The sequence below is a fragment of the Molothrus ater genome, chromosome 2 (genome assembly GCF_012460135.2).
Source record: "Molothrus ater isolate BHLD 08-10-18 breed brown headed cowbird chromosome 2, BPBGC_Mater_1.1, whole genome shotgun sequence".
NCBI classification, from domain to species: domain Eukaryota; kingdom Metazoa; phylum Chordata; class Aves; order Passeriformes; family Icteridae; genus Molothrus; species Molothrus ater.
The window spans coordinates 72,570,145-72,587,674 of NC_050479.2; the positions used below are offsets into that span (position 1 = coordinate 72,570,145).

General features: G+C 39.3%; 2 protein-coding genes across 5 annotated transcripts in view; one reads left to right on the plus strand and one right to left on the minus strand.

Annotated features, from left to right (window-relative positions):
- Positions 1-17,530, minus strand: part of IFT88 (intraflagellar transport 88) — a 101,918-nt gene that overhangs the window by 59,604 nt on the left and 24,784 nt on the right. The gene's annotated exons all lie outside the window — the stretch shown is intronic.
- CRYL1 (crystallin lambda 1) overlaps positions 1-17,530 on the plus strand; it is a 51,389-nt gene that overhangs the window by 6,336 nt on the left and 27,523 nt on the right. For both annotated transcript variants that reach the window (XM_036404114.2, XM_036404112.2), the window contains exons 3-4: positions 3,307-3,433; positions 14,954-15,115. In XM_036404114.2, coding sequence (XP_036260007.1) covers positions 3,307-3,433; positions 14,954-15,115 — 289 coding nt within the window. The remainder of the gene's footprint in view (positions 1-3,306; positions 3,434-14,953; positions 15,116-17,530) is intronic.

Below are 17,530 nucleotides of genomic sequence, written 5' to 3' on the forward strand. Positions count from 1 at the left end.
TAATAAAGACTGATTAATTACCAGGCTTACTGGCTTAGTCTTCCAGTCTGTCTTATGTGTTGCTTTGTTGTACTGTATATATCAAGAGCAAAATGCAGCTTGTCTTAGGTCTTCTTTGATAGTTTTATCTATCTCCTTTGAGGGGAGAACTTCTAAATAGATGATTCTTTTCAGAACACAGTTTGATATTGAGTACCTGATGCTGGCACATCAAGCTTGTGCTAAATCGTAGCCTTGATTCTACCTTTTGATTTTATCTCTGCCCACCCACCGTGCCCAAAAGTGCAATTAACTAGGTAGGCAAAACTGCTTCACTTGCAGAACTAACTAGAGAACGTATTGATAGGCTTTGGAAGGGGATAGATTCCTTTACAAAGGTTCTGTCTGACTGAGTTGAAAATACCTCCAAAAGAAAATGTTTTTTCACCTCATTCCGTGTGGTAGCCAGTGCTCATGGCAGCTGGAACAAATAATTTCAGTAAGGGTGATTTGTGTAATGACTAAAGTTGTGTTTTGAGAACAATTATGGTGCTCACATTTGCCTGGTATGCAGAGTAACAGGTTGTCCAAGAAGTCAGTGAAATCTCCTGTCCTGAAAGCTTTCAAGCTTGGCTACACAAAACCAACTTGGTCTATCCTGTCTTGGGCTAAAGATGAGTGATGTTTTGGTTTGTTCTCACCATGCCAACTACCCTCTCATTTGTCATACAGCACTACATGGTAGTGCTTTGACTGCTGAATAGTTCTAGTCTACAGCAGCTGGCTGAACTTTTGAAGAACAGGGCTGGTGTTTTCTTCTCTTCCTTTCCTTCTTGTTAGTGTGGGCAGTGTGGTTGTGATTAATTCTAGTGCGTATTTGCTGGTTGCAACCGTGTGTGCTGAATACAAGTGCCCAGTAGTGGCTGTGGATAAAGGTGAAGCAAGTGGGATGTGAACAAGATGAGTCAAGTGTTAGCATTGTTTTCAGGGTCCTTCTGTAAAGACTTTTAGAGTAGGATTTGTAACCAGAAGCATTTTATGTGATTGGGAGTGTTCCTGTAGATTGGATACCTTATCCTGAAGCAAATACTAGCCCAGTTCCCAGAATAGTGCTGACATGGGCAGACAGGTACAACAGTAAAACTCTGGATGTAGATGAAGCATAAGCTCAAAAAGGAAGTAGTATTTTGTTATTGATGTGAATTCTTCATTCTTCAAAGACCTTACAGGTATTGAGGGAAACTCTCTGAGCTGCACATACAATACAGCTGCAGAGTGAAGCTGTGGATATGGCTGCAATGATTGCAGTCCAGGGTCATCCTAGAGATGATCTCTTAAAAATTTAGGCTGTCTTCATTAAAAAGTCATCCAGTAGAGGTCAGTGGTGCACTGCTCTATGTACAAACCTTTGTGTCTTAATGTATGGTAAGTATCAGGGAACACTGGTTTCCCACAGTACTGCAGCAATCTAATACCCCATTGGAATATAAAGATGGTTTAGTGTTTGAAAGACTAAAATTTGTTTGTGGAACAAAACAACCAGAATGGCTATAAGTAGATTGACAAAGGGTGGAAAAAATTTCCCACGAGGGAAAGCCAAAACTGAAGTAATGCACATATCTCCTACTCCATGTTTTAACTGACTTAAATGCATAGCTAACATGAAGATTGGTTATGATAAAAAGAATGCTTTTTGTTTAGGAATAAAAAAAAAAAAAAACCAGTCCAGCCTCAAATTCCAAAAATGAAGATGGTAGTTTTGAAGGTTAACTAAGAAATGGTATTCTGAGTGCACAGTGTATTGTTAGTGATTTATAACAGAAAAGCAGAAATGCAGAATGGCTATCACTGGCACAGAAGGGAAGATATGAAACAGGAGATGGGTGCTGCAAGCTTGGGGAAGAAAGACAGAAGCTGGATCACTTAGTCTATGACTCCAGCTTTTTTGAATCCCTCAGTCACCAGTCATGTACTGTAATTTTTGGAGAACCTGGGAGGATAAGACAAATGTAGTATTGCAATGAGAGTGAACAAGAACTTCACCCTCTTCTTCAAAGAAGGAAGTAATTCTGATAAGATCTCTTAAAATGTAACTTTTGTTTTGTGTGTGTTTTACTTGGGCACAAGCACCTGGGAAATGAAGTTCTAATGAATGGATAGTAAGGACCTTTTGAATTATTCATCTTGCCTCACAAGGTATGAGGGAGCCAGAAGTTTGGATTCTGTAGCTTAGGGCACCTGTTTCTTTCCAGATGAAGCACTGGCACCTTTTGTGCTAGAAGCCTTAAGTGTTGGATGAAGTTTCTGTCCAGCATGCTGTATATTCCCTGTGACCTAGAGAAAGGGAGCTGAAGATCCCTGTTTCCTATTCTTTGCCATAAATTGCTTAAGAAGTAGAAGTCTGTGCTTTTCAGCCATCTATTTGCCATGTCCTTAATTAAGTTGGTAGGAAGAATAAAGGGTTTTTTCTTTTTCCTGCTGCTATTCATTAGGTCAATTTCCCCATGTATTCATGAGGATGAGCAGTTTTTGCTGAATAATAACCAACAGCTCAGAGGAGTTCTGTCTTGAAACTGATGAAAACTGAACCGATTTAACCATGATAGAGACTACATCAAGGAGCTTTAGGTTGATTGTGATCAGACAGATTAATCCCACCTCATTTCTGTGGCCATTGTTCTTCTAAGCAGTTTATAATGGTTTTGAAAAATGGCTTACTTGTTCTGGATGTTTGAGGGCTTCAAACTATAGAGACCTTTTCTGAAGAAGTGGCATGTCCAATCCCAGCCAGGGTGTGTACTTGAGCATTCATTTCAAGTTTAGTAACTATTTAAATTTTTCAACACTTGTTCTGTAGTCATTAAAAAAACCTCAAAATGTAGGTTTGGTTTTTATGCAGGACTCTTGCCTGTATTGAATATATTTATTTATTTCTGTACTAGTAAAGAGGTGTTCCTACAGTGAGGCTTTGTAGCAAAAGAGTTGTTTGTAAAACTAGATGAAGTTTATTAAAGGGACCTTGCTTCCCATTAAATATGAGCCAAAAAAAACCTCTTGCTGATTGTGCACCAGTTAAAATAAATTTGAAGTGGTGACCATCTGACATCTAGGTGTAGATCTTGGAACTGTCTGTGCTTGAAGAGAAAAAACCTTTGATAAGATGGGGGAGGAAGGAGAAATGACTGCAATGAACCTTTATATTTTTGAGATGTGTGCAGTGGCATAACAAATAGTGTAGAACATGGTTTGTTAAGAAGGTTTTTTAAAAAATTGATGGTGGCTGAACAATGATAACGTGTTTAAATGTGTCTATGTTGTTTCTGTCAGCAAACAAATGAAAGAGATGGAGAAGTCGGGAGTCCTGAAAGGAGCTTTGAGTGCGGAGCAGCAGTTGGCTCTCATTAGCGTTTGTACAGACCTGAAGGCAGCAGTAGAGGGTGCTACTTTCATTCAGGTAAGCAAAGATTTGCCAGCTCATAGCAAATGGTTCAGAAAGGTGATTAAAAGCTGTGCTACGCAGTAGGTGGGCACTGGAGAGTTCAACATCATGACCCATAAGAATATAGTCATGCTTGTTAAAGTTCTTTCTAGCCTGATGGTATTCTGGTGTGGGAGATCATGCCTCTTTGCAGAATTTCTAGCACTAGTGTCTTTGCAAGTTTATTCTGAGTTATGGGGGGAGAGGCTGGCAGCTAAGCAGGGAGGGAATTGATGACCTCCATGTATAATAATGACTGTACCTGTTAGAAAGATGAATGTAAGGTGAAGATTGGCAGGAGATATTTGGGGGACAGATTGTCAGTTAGGGAACGCCACACATTCTAGAGCTGGGTCTAAAATGTATTTTTTCCTCTCCAGGTACCTAGTGAAAGCAGGGAGTATGACATATGGGATGACTCTTCTGACTGTGAGGGAGTGCTGTAGCCAAACACAGCTATCCCAGAATGCTAAAGTATTAAAACCAGGGTTGATACATAGGTTTGAAATCTGTCCTGCTTAGTAAAAGTGGAATGGAGAACAAACTGAACTGCTAGGACTGATAGTTTGTGGCTGCTTAATTATTAATATGCTCACTGGATTTGACATAGTGCAGAGAATAGGCTAATCTGGGATCATTTCTGGGATAAAGTGTGAATGTGTTTTCGTTAGGATTGGCATCTTCTACCCTAAATGGCTCCCCAGTATTATTCCAGTGTTGTACCCTTAGCTGTCTCTACATGGATTTGTGCTGCACTCTCGTTTACAACTTACACTGTTTCAGGCTGTAAATTTCCAGTCTGAACACAACCAGCTGGAACACAACCCTAATAACAAACTGAACTGAAAAAACCACAGACTTCCAGACCTTTATTCCTCCCAATTTGGTGAAGTGAGGAGGAGAGAATGGGAGGCAGAGCAAAGCCTCATGCAGAAGTTAAGGTGTGAATGTACTCTAGCTTTTTACAGTGGTACACCGCTTTGTGTTCACTCCTTTTCTTCACAGGATGAAACTATATATTCACCCCTTACTCTTAAGAGTATCTTGCTCTTTCATCACTAGTGAGCTCGGAACTTGTTAGTTTGCAGTACTGTGTTCATACATGTATTGCCTACTTGTACTGAGTTTAATTAGCAAATTTATAGTCTAATCACTCAGTCTTGTAAACTCCTTCTGCAAATGCTTGTGCTTATAATAATGATGGCAAACTTAAATTTCATGAGCCAACTTTCATGTCATTTATGAATGGATGTAACAAAGGGCACAGCTGTCTGTGAAACAGCACTGGCCAGCCTATTCCAGTGAGTAAGAACTGACTGTTCTTCCTACCTTCTGCTTGTGAAGGCTGTCTTCTTGTTTCCAGTACTCTCATAGTTCTTCTTGGTTTTTTTTGCTGTTTCAAGCATTTCTTACTACCTGGTATATCCATATTGTGTCCTTACTTTCTCCTGTATGCTACCTGTAAGGATCTGATCTTTCCTAGTGCCAACTTTGTATCTCTTTAGCATTCTGACTTCTGTTTTACTATCTTCCTTTGAAGCTGAACCTAGCTGTGATGGAGTTCTTGGGTCTTGTTGCTCTGGCAGGGATGTTGAGTTTTGGTATGCTATTCGTCACATGAGAGAGGGTCTTTGACAAAATCTTAAGATTTTTGAACAAGGTCTTGCATGCAACGTCAGAGTAAATCAAGGTCCCACCACTGTCAGTTCATTTATAAAATGGGCATTGGGCAAATGTTGCAAAATCAAAGTAATTTTCTGTTAGAAGGAACCTGTGGAACTCATTTGGCCCAACCCATTGCGGTACCAACTTGCATCAACTTGCGCAGAATTTGTGCAGTTGAGTTTTGGGTAAGCACTTCTGGTCTCTCTGGGTAACGTGTTACAATGTTTGATTGCTGTCATTGCAACTTTTCCCTAATATCTAATTGGAAGTCTCTTCTTGCAACTTCAGTCTCTTGCCTGCTGTCCTACCAGCCTGCACCTCAGAGAACCTGGGTGTTCCTTTCAGGTAGCTGAAGACAGTGGTTGGTAGTCTCCAAACAGCAGCAGTGTACCTGGGGCAGCTTTCTGGCACTATTTTATGTTCCCTTAGTCCTCTTGATTTCTCTAAACATGTAGTTATTTAGTTTATCAATAAAAATATACAAAATAGCTGCAATATGCCCATGGATAACAAGTCATATGTGTGAAACATGGTTGGCACTATTTGTATCAGCTCTTCAAACTATAGCATTAAAGTTTAGCTTTATTCAAAGTCTTAACAAATGCACAATGGAAGTGGACAGGCAACTTATTTGAAATTTCCTTTAATTTTCTCTTGAAGGAAGGTAGTGGAATAGAGTGAAACAATCTTGACTCACAGCCTTATTTCAGCAGTGAGCAGATGACTTTATGACTGAACCACATTAAATTTAAGAAATGCTGCTTAGTGCAGCTTTGAATGTGGAAGGACAAAATGTACTAATTGTAAATTATAAGTGGAAATGTTCTGACTTTTAGTTACTTAAAAAATTAAATATTGGTTGCATTAATCTTAGTTGAATATAGAGGACTCAGTTTTCATGCTTATGATATAACCTACTGATTAGCTTATTTCAAAATTTTCATGAGAACTTCATTTATTTACCCTGGATTTCAGTTGGTTAAATCTTAACTTCTTTTCAAATCTGGCCTTTGTAGAATAAGTCCACTTAAAGCTTTAAAAAACTTCTTGATGTTTGCCCTCCATGGGTAAATTCTTCAGACAATTGCCATCTAAGTAGTTTTCATAGGACATAACTTAAAACAGAAGGGATAAAATAGTAAAAAATGGAACTTCCTAAGTTATATCAGTGAAGATACAAATGGGAAAAAGATGGAAGAGATCTTTAGAAGGACTGAGAAGAAAATTTATAACAGTGATGTCTTGAACATTTTAAAAGGTTATATATTCTCTCTCCTGAGAATTTTCATGAAGTAACTTGTCTTGCTTAGTGTGCTTTACATCAACTTCAGAAGGAAATCAGTCCGTGTTTTGCTCTCACCTAAGTATTCACATGAGTTCACTTCTCAGAACTTTCCTGTGCTACTTGGAATAAATCCATAACCTGTAGCATGTAGGTGAATGTACGCTGCAAGTTTTTATATCACTTAAAAGCTTTAATTCTGAAATAACTTTTCCATTAGCTGAAAACTCCATGGAGATAAATTAATGGATATGTTTGTACTATAATGTTCCTGGTGTGGGACTATCATGGGTGAGTTAAATGTTTATTTTTGTGCTCTTAGCTTTCCTGCATAAATATATGATTACTTTTGTTTTCTCTCTTTATGTGACTACTGGGTACTAAACATCTGAGTTCTCCTTTGAGTATTAAAACCAGTTTTTAGTGGATATGTGTCTAGTTCATAAATAAGATAAATTGAAAGAAGTGCAGCACTTGTATGATCTTTTACCACAACACTAGTAGAACAAAACCAAAGGTTTTAAATTGAACAATTTACTAACAGAAAATAAAGTTTGCTAGCTGTCAGAGGAAGATTAGGTGGATAACCATTGCTAAGATAGTACTCTTGACGCCTGAGCTGCTCTATATTTTGGTGACTTGTGAGGGCTGGCTGGGCTGGTTGAAGATGGACACAAAAGGTCACTGAGAGGTGATCTCTGAACCTGTCTGTTGTGCTGTGGCATTGAACAGAACAGACTGGGCAAGAACAGACTGGTGTAAGCTTTTAACTTACACCTTGTGTTCTTGAAGTATTTATCCTTTTTACTTTTGAAAGAACTCTGCCTAAAAGCCTTAGAACAGTATCTTCATTTCCTGCCCACCCCTTTAAAAAGAGAGGGTGTTCTGCCCCCTCTCTTCTTCCCCCCATTACACCTGCACAGGCTGTTGAGCTGGTGATAACGACACTAATAGATTTTCAGCCTGGTATCTTTCAGATCTTGCTCGCTCTTTCATCTTTTCCAGTTAGACATATTTTTAAAAAACAGTGTTAACAGCTTTCAAAAAGTCTGGTGGTGCCTTCAGGGTGCAAAATCAGCATTGACTTTGGAGCTTTGTCAACAGGTGTCTTGTGTCTCTGGTCATAGAAGTTAGTTTTTGACTGTCTCTTACCAGTTTCTGCTTGTAACTTTTGTTTGGCTTTCCTGACGTCTTTCAAGAACCCTTTTACTTCTGGGGATGAGGGAATGTCTGCAGACAGGGGTGAGGATATCTTCAGCTGCCCTGAGCTCATAGGCTGGAAGACCGTACTGTTTTGGAGGCTCTGTTAGTCACAGATCTCTGTGAAAACAAAACTGCTGGCAGCAGAGTGTGCAAGCATTGCAGTAACATGGCTTCTTCTGAACTGAGCCCTGGACAGACAAACACGGGTCTGTTTGCTCTCAGCTGGGCAAATGTAACCTTAGGCCTGGTTTTACCCTACAGAGCTTAAACACTGGCCTGAGGCACCAGAAGTTGTGTTTCGGCTTTTGAGGGAACAGGTTTTAGGCATGGGACTTGACTTGCTGTCTTTGTAGAAGTCTTGAGAAAATTCTTTCTAATTTTAAAGGTTTAAATGATCAGATCTTAAAGACTTGCTGTAAAACATTTTATGAAGTCAGTGTCTGAGTTGAACTGAAAGATGATGTTGAGCTTGCCAGTGTCATTGTAGTGGTGCTGCTGCTAAATGGACTTATGTCCTTCCAAGTTTTTTAACATTTATTTGCCATCTATTCTGTGCATATAGCAGCTGGTGTGATCTACCATTACAGTCTTGAATATGGTTTTGGTCCTTGTTTCAGGAAGTTGTCATGACCAAAACTGTCATCCTGCCTGACAACTAATCTTGGTCTTCAGGTTCTCTTCCATTGCTCCCTAGTCCCTTTTCTGGGGTGGTGTTGTGTTTCCATTGCCTTTCCTAGATCGCTTTCCCTATTTTTCAGGGTGGATGAGATCAGGGTAGAGGAAAACAGAAAATCCAGTACTTTGAGAGAAGATGTAGGGAGGAGGAGGAGGTCAGTCAACTAGTTTGAGATCTTATTGCCCTTTCCTGAGGGAACAAAAAGGATCTTCAACTGTTGCAGCCTGATTGACTTGTCTGTCTTTTGAAAGTTTTGTTGGACATGTGAACATCATGGAAAATGATGGATCTTTTCATGCCATGATACTAACAGGAGAAGAAGCAAACTTGTCTTCATTTACTGTATTTGCTTTAAACAAAAAAACAGCCAAAAAGCCTCTCACAGAAACCCCTCAAAGCCTCCCAAATTTTTGTGATTTTAGAAAATGTAGTTCTGAAAACTAGTACCTCCACAAATCCTGTTTTTTTTCTGCTGAAGGTTGAAAGGACACTTGTAATTCGGTCATTTATTCTGAACAGTATAAAATGGCAGTAACTTGATATTTTTATTGGTCAGATTCTTTATCAGAGTATGTTTATGAAATGTAGGAAAGTACAAAGTGTTTCCGTCCAAGTGCTGGATTTCACCTCCGTGTTTACTTGCACAGTATCTTGCAGTCAACAGTATTTCATGTCACTCAAGAGGTAGTGATTCATGAAGCATCAGATTTCACACTCATATGAGCTCATATGTTCAAGACAAATAAGAAGTTATCACTCTAGGTCTAAAGTGATTTATAGCCCTAAATTTTTTTTTTTAATTAGGTTAGCCTGAAAGTGCTGGTGCCTTTACCTGATTTTTTATGACTGCTTTTACAAGAAGTTTCTTAGCTAGTAATGAGACCAAAGGCAGGCAGGATCAGTCATACCTGGACAACTGTCTGTCAAAAATGTGTTAACCTGTTCTTAAAATTCTCTTGTGGCATGATTCCTTCTCCTCCCATGTTCAGCATTTTGCTCCAGTGCATACATAACTCATCGAAAGTCTATGACTGAAGGTCTGGGATGGGAAACTCACATGCCTGTACTTTATTAATATTTTTTATAATTGTGTCACATGGTGATAATATGGCATTCCCATGCCTAACAAACAGCCAGTCTGCTTTTCAGTTAAAGGAGCTTCTGCCCTTATGATGCCTTTGTACCCTTGGTTTACAGGATAGCAGTAGTTAGTAAGATAGTTCAGGTTCAAAATAAAAGTCTCGGTTGCCAAGGTTGTGTGGCTTGGTTTGAACTGACTAGAGTTGGTTTACACCTAAGGGGGCTTTTGTTGCAAATGATACTTTTGTTCATGATTTGGTTTTTATTCATGAGCTTGAAACCATCTTGGAGGAAGTTGTGTACCCACTTAGTGGAATGAGTATCTGCTGTGGGAAGGGGGCACAGGAAAAAATCATATGTAATGATTTTGAATTTTGTGAAATTACCAAATCTATTAAAATGTATTAAAAATATATATTAAATGTATTAAAAATATATTTGAGCTAAGTTCTATTGGCTAACAGTAATATCAGAAGCAAAATTGATACTTCTATTTAATAATTTGTTCTGATATTAAAAATACAGTTTTATGTCTCTGCCTGTTTTACTAGCTTAACTCCCAGCCTCTGCAGTCAAGATGTGACATTTTTTAATTGCAGGTGGTGTAGTTCCCCAGGTTCGTGTGTGTGACTCTTGTTTACTGACTGGCGTGCACTTTAGTATCTGACATGGAATACAATAAAAAAAGCACTCAAATTTCCTTAATAGAAGGTGCATCTTCACTCTTCCAGAATGGAGATACACACCTAAACCCTGCAGGAACAGAACAAACCAGCACATCAACACAAAAACCTAAACAGAAATTATAATAATTAGGAGTGAAATACTAATGATAGTAGTGAATGTTTTAAACACGCTTTTGCTTAAAATATAATTTGATGTGGGTTCAATAAAATGGTGACTGAAACACAGCAGTCTATATGTAAGATGGAACAAATAGATGGAATTTTGCTTTGCTAACTTCAGTAACCTCGACTTTGCCAGTGATATTGGAGGATACAGAACTGGTTGTCAAATGGCAGGGTTTAATTTGCAGAGAGCTTATTTTAGCATATATACTTTTTTCAGAGGTTTTTATAAGAATCCTTTATTATATTATTTAGATACGGTAAAATTATAGGGAATAGTTGTATTTGACTGTAGAGTTGCTATAGATGGTAATTTGAAATCTCTATTTAATTTCATTAAATTTGGAGGTCTCCTTTTCAGGTGTTTTTAACGTCTGTCTTAAACAGCATTCAGGTTATGTGTAAAAAAAACCACAGGCCAAAGCCTTTTGTAGGTTTGTATTAATCAGGCTTTGTTTTAGAAATAAAACATTCTCAAGTGACTTGTTAGATTGAAAGTAAAACAGTTATGCCTGTCTTTTCTGTGAAGTTCTTTTTCTAGTGGATTATAACTATAGAAGATAATGGAAGTATTTGTAGAAATGTATTAGGCACCAAGCTTTCAGAAAAGCTCCTTTTCTGACATGCAGAACTCTTTGTCTCTTAATCCTGTGAAGTTCTTTATATTCCCACAAAAAGCTGGATATAATGTGGTTCCTGTTGCAGGAGTGCTGACAGTCTGGGTCCAGCTTGTGGGATAGTTTGGTGCTTTGAAAGCTGCTGCTATGGTCCCTGTGAGAGGAAAGGATTGCTGTCACTTGACTCTGGGAACTGTTCTACAGGAGTCCCTTAAAAATGTCAGCTAAATCACAGCACTGACAAGCTGAGGCTTCTTAAAATGCTGTAAGTTTTACATGTGTGTAAACAGGGCAGGGGCTTGTGGCATGTTTGGAGATCCTCACTTAACTGCAGAAGATGAGGAGGATTCTTGTTGCAGTCAAAGTGGTCATGGCTCCTAAACAACTTACCTGCTGCTTAAAACCTTACTGAATTTACTGGGAAAGGGGAAGTTGCAGAACTCTAGTAAAGAATTTTCTACCTCAGCTGGCAAGGGCACAGGGTACTCTTGCTATAGCAGCTGTGGCATGGCAGTGAAATGGAACTCTTGGGGGTTAGGTGATATAAGACAAAGGTGAATAGCTGTGGGAGGGGAATAAGGTGTTTCTTGCTCTCTCTTGGGTTGATTGAGGAGCCAGTTGAGATCTTGTGGGTCAATGTTAGCAGGACCACCAATATGGGAGACTTTGTGGTAGATGTCTGCTATGGACCACTTGATCAGGAAGAAAAGGCCTTCTTCAGAAACCTCACATTCACAGGCCCATGTCTTCATGGTGGGGCTTCAACCACATCAATATCTACTGGAGAGACAGCTCAGGAGAGCACAAAGAATTCAAAAGGATTGTGGAATGCATTCATGGTAACTTTAACACAGGTGGTTGAGGAATAGAAGGGAGAACATGTTGTGCTGGACCTCACAAACAATGAAAACTGTTTGGAGATGTGAAGGTCATGGGGAAGTCTTGACTATAGTGACCATGAGAATGGTGAAGTTGAGGATCCTTGAGAGGAGAAGCAAGACAAAAACTGGGATTACAGCCCTAGACTTCAGGAGGGACAGCTTTGGCCTGTTGGGCCAAAATCTACTTGGAAGAGTCCCGTGGTATGGGATAGACTCCTGCAATGAAGGTGAGTCTAGGAGAGCTCAAGGCAGATCTGTCTTCACTTGCAGGAGTGTATATATTATCATAAACCTTCATATTAAGATTGCCAGGGAAGAAAGACTTTCTTGTTTGTTTTGAATTTGCACCAGACAGCATCTAGTCAGGAGGTAGGAATTCATTGTTGTGCAGCTGTAGCTTTCAGACTTCTTTATTCAGTGGTTCTTAATGCTGGTGACTACCATCACACTCCATACTTGTTATTGGGAAGGCTTGGTGCTGCTCCCTGTGACAGCAGCTCCAGATGATCTTACAGCAAGTGCCTTGCTTGTTGCTGAGTGGCTGCTAATCTTTGACCTTTTGCATAGTTTAAATGTCTGGCTTTCATCTTTTACTGCTTGTGTAGGATGTCTACTTATTTTAGACCATACCACTGTGTTGCAGGGCTTTGCTTCAGGCCATATTTTCTTTCTTTTGCCTCCCAATAGTAATAAATTGCTCAGTAGCCATTCTCATTGATAGTATAAGGAAATGTTATTTTGCAAGATAGTGTTTTGGGGTGTGTTTTCCTAGAAGTTAGAGTGGAGTTGCTATCTTGGCTTATTTGAGAATGGATGGGAAGAACCTGGGGAGATGCCAGCATTTAAATATAGGAAAATGAAGTTGTGCATTTATGGATGCACATGGATGAATGTGGGAGCACAGATGGTGGGTGCCATGGTGAGAAAGGCCTATAGAAAAACACAGAGACGCTGGATTTAAACAGATGAAACTCACTGGCTTTCCATGTACAGGGGTTGTGTCATTGAGTGCAGTTTCTTATTTAGGGACAACTAGACCTCAATCACCATGTGGTGTATCAGTTAGCTAGGGAGGAAGTCTAGCATGTGTTTATCTTTGTGTAGTTCTTTACTGGTTCAGTAGCTGTGGTGTGTTCTCTGAACATGTATTTGAATAGTGAAATTCCTATTACATCTAGGCCTTTAATTCAATACAACACTTCCAGGAGATGGGTTTTAAAAATTAACAGCTGTCATGTTCTGATCAGGCTCTTAAGAGATGTCTAATAAAGTTTAAATTAGAAGCCAGATTTGTAGCAACCTTAGGTGACCAGGCCTTGGAATAAAGCTTTACTGTTCTCTGCAAGTGAGAAGTATGATCTTCCCTAAGAAAAGGGCACAGAAATATACAGTGTCACTTAAAATGCATAGTGGTGCATGCTAACCTCTTTGCACTGATTCTTTGAGAGAAACTGTGGTAGCTTTAAACCCATATCTTACCTGCTCTCTTTCTGATATTCCCTTTCTCATGGTAAACAGAATAGCTTCAGACCTCTCCAGGCTTTAAAACTGACTGCAAGTGAGGTTCCTGTTTAATGGATTGTTTAGAGCTTAATTTTCCCCCTGTTCTTCAGGGAATTGATGTCTCTTAGAAAATAATTGCATGCTTGAGAACAGAAGCTTTATTGCAGTGGTCCAACAACCTGAATACAATTGTGACACTATACAAAATATTCCAAGCAAATGGCCCATTCAGAAACCTTACGTAACCATGGCAGGTTTGAGTTACCAGCAGATTTGAGTTTGCCTGTTTGATTATCATCTGATGTGAGAGCAGGCTTAGAGTTTCAAGTTCACAAACCTATTCAAAGCACCTCTTTTATTAGCTTGAACAGTATCTGCAGAGTTCTCATCATCTTTGGCTTTGCTAAAAGAAACTATTTAAACTTAACCAACAAGCAGGGATTCTGGAACTATGAGCAGACTATCATTTTGTTTTGATAAGGCTGTCTAACACTTTGGGCTCTATCTGGAGTTCTTAAATGACCCTGTTTATCTCTTTTGCATCATGGAACCTTTAGTACTGTTCCATGCAACTTATTTTTTAAGACTTCAAATTACTTTTAACCCATTTTTTGGTTTAAACACTCTGGCCCTGGGCATTCTTGCCACAGAGTCTGTCTGAAGCAGCAGATGTTAAATGTAAATTTTGGATTACATCAAATGTGTAGCCTTTCCCCCTAACCTTGCTGTGTGTAGTTCAACATAACAGAAAGGACAGAATGAAGTACTGGCAGGTAGGAGAAGGTTAGAGTTGGAAAAGAGCAGGTATTTTCTGTGTGTTTTAAAGGGAAGGCTGAGGTTTTGCAACTTTGGGATCCTCTTTGGATTTTTTTAAACTCTTCCAAAACCCCTTGAAAACAGGCTGGCCTTCTTCCTCCATTTTCTTCTCATAGGGTGAAGACTTTTCTGTTGCTTGTGGGATCCACTGTAGTTATTATCCCATGTCCTTCTCCTCCCAGACTAGTGGATCTTTGCATGCTCTCCCTCAGGCATCTCCTGGAGATAACTTTGGGAATCCTGTGATTGTAGATTGTGGCTCTTGGCTCACATGTAAAATTTCACACAGTATGTAGATCTGAATGTGCTCAGTAGCTTTGGTAGGGGTTTTGATAGCATTCATTCTACTTCAGATGGTCTTCAGAAGTGTTTCTCAGTGACCCTCATACTTAAAATGCATGAGTATCTTCATTAATTTCAACTCTATGAGTTGTTTAAGCAAAGGTTGCAGAGATGTACCTCGGAATCTCCTGCCATAGTTCTGGAGTTTGTAAGTTTTTCTTCCTTTGAGATACACCTGTTCATTTCCATCTTGTCTTAGAGAGAATACTGACTTCTATCATGTGAGATACTCTTAAAAAAAAAGTGGAGACCAGGTCTTATTCCTCTGTATTGTGTTATCTCCCTGTGTGAGTTAAAGTCTGTATTTTAGACAAAGCAGAATATTTTCTTTTGCATTAAATCTCCTGTAGGGTGTGGTGGTCCATCTTCTGCTGTACATAAACTCTTGGGCTTTCCATTTCTTTAACTGTGGGAAGATATTTTTGTGTTACTGGCTCACCGGTATATCTAGGCTGATTAAAACAGATGGTTTGTGCTGAATTCCTAAGTGTCAGTCCAGGATGGGATCAGTGAAGTCTGAGATGTACAGATAGATACTATTGAACTACATAACTTCTAATACTGTTTTTTGGTTTTATTCCAGGAATGCACTCCAGAGAATCTGGAACTGAAAAAGAAGATTTTTGGTCAGTTGGATCTTATTGTGGGTGACAGTGTTATCTTGAGCAGCTCGACCTCTTGTCTCTTACCCAGCAAATTGTTCACTGGCCTTAAACATGTTAAGCAGTGCATCGTGTCACATCCTGTAAGTACGATGGCATGTTTCCTTTTTGTGTAAACTGCAGCCCAAACTCCTTCCTGCAGTCTGAAAGACTCAGAAGGTTATTTGGGGCTCTTGTGTGCAATTGTTAGTGTGCAGGGCCAATTTTTCAAAAAAGCTGTAGTTTGGTTATTCTGCGAGCAGCAGCACTAATCTACAAAATTGAGAGGATGTAGCATGTTGCAGCTGTTGGATCAAGATATGTTCTGTGTGAGTAGTTGTGCTCATATCGTTGCCTGTTTCTCAAACTAGTGGCTTTCAAAATGTAGGAATTCTATGTTTTGTGTACAAGCTGATAACATTGCTACTTTATTCTTGTGTCATTGTTAGTCTTTTCTAGTATCCTTTCTTAGCTTCTGTTGGGTAACAGTAAGAATCCAAACACTGAGCTTCATGTGCTTGTCAGGCTATATTGATAAAAGATGGGAAATCTAGACTCCAGTTTCTTCAGACTTGTGATGCAGAAGCAATATTCCTTAATTTCTAAAAGAGGAATTAAGGAATGGTGAAAGGGAACAAATTGGACTTGAAGCTGAATTTGCATGCTTCATGACCAACCTGGACAGGGCAGTGATGCAAAAATGGAATGACTGGAGGTTGCAGCAGAACCTCAAAATGGTCAAAGGCACTTGTGGGCTTCTGTAGAGGTCTGTTTGGAACTGCCAGGCAGCATCTCTCCTCCACATGGAAGAGCATTTTATCTTGATCATCACTGGGATTCTTACTGCTTCTGTTTTCCACTATTCAAGAAGGTAATGAACTTGTTAACCCAGTGTTAGTTGGGTGGTCAGCCGATCAGTTAAAGAGGACTGTTGTCATGAAGAGAGGTGCTGCCCTGGTCTCTGCAGTTTGGTAACTACATGATATCTCTCCAGGGCATCCCTCAGAGTGTAAAGTAAAGTAAATTCCCTGGGCATGCACAAGAGTACAAAAATACAGCACTGCTTTACTGTAGTGTCTCTACAGCTACCTGTAGCCTCCTGCTGTAGTGTCAAAGCATTTGGTCAGTGCCTTTCTGATACACCTTCACCACCACTGTGCCTTGGGGTGCTTGTGTGGCCAGGGGAACAAAAGGCTTGGTTTGTTTTTCTCCTGTATAACAAGTTTTCAATCCCTTTTAATTATAAAAGAGGTCAAATTTCAAAATATGTATCTGTGCCTAGATCTAGCCTTTCTCCAGTCTAAAGTTCAGTAGTTTCTTATCTCTTGCTTCCAGGGTTGTAGTTGCTTCCAGGTTGCAAGACAAGAGATAATGTCTCTTTAACATTTCTATGTTAAGTAACTATACAATTTCCTTTTTTTAACCGGTTCCTGGCTGCATGATTGTCAGTCTTTGATTTTACTGTACTCTTTCTTACTGTTTTCCCAAGCTGGTCTGTACCAGTTGACTTTGTTTAGTCTGAACTGCAGTCTTTGTAGAAGCGACTCCTGAAACCAGGTTTTATCAGATCTGGAAAAGTGGTCTCTGCATAAACATTTTCTACATTTCTGTTGTAAGGATATGTATTTTGTCAAAACAAACGCTCTGGAGCACCATAAAATGTCTAATTGTTCCCAAATGGCTTTGCAGTCCAAATGAGACTGTTTTTGTAGTAATCTCAGCTTCACTCAACTGTACTGAGTGTACCAAAGAAGCTGTAAAGCAGTGTACTCTTCCAGGGGCCTTTCTGCATCTGCATCAGGAAACATGCTTGCTTTGTAGTAGTTGTTGGCTTTGGGTGGTTTTTTGTTTTGTTTTATTTTTTACTAAGATCTTGAACACAATAGTAGGATTTGGTGGCTGCAGGAAGCAAGCAGCTCTGCAAGACACTGAAAACAAGTGTGGAATTTGATATACCAGAAGAATTAAAAGCTAAAGTTGTAGAGCCTCTGGCATGAGTGAGGGTGTTGAGATAAAACGAAATGAAGTGCCCAAAGGGCAGAAGCAGTTCATCCCTTTGCTTAACATGGTTCAGTAATTAGAAAAAAAAAATCTCACAGCACAGCTGTATGATAGAAAAGCACACAGTCCTTATGTTACAGTACAAAACAGATTCAGCTGTTCTCTGAAAGCAGTTTCAGGCAATGGATCAATAGAGGTCTGCTGCAGGGTGGTTCTCTTCTCATGTACTGTATAGGCCTGCTAGACCACACAACTAGAAATATGGGGCTAGAGGAGACTGTGCCACTGAGTGAAGTCCCCTGTTGTACAGGAAACCCTGCAGTCAAATAACCTTAAAACTTCATAAAACTCTCTCAGATTATTTTTTTAACTCCACTACTCCTGTTAGAAATTGTTTGTGTCTTCTAATTTTTGTTCTGATCTTATTACTGGCCCATTAAAATTAATATTTATGTTTGTTGACAGCTTTTCTGTAACTTAATTCTTTTCAGCATTTTTTTTGTTATCTCCTTTCTTAG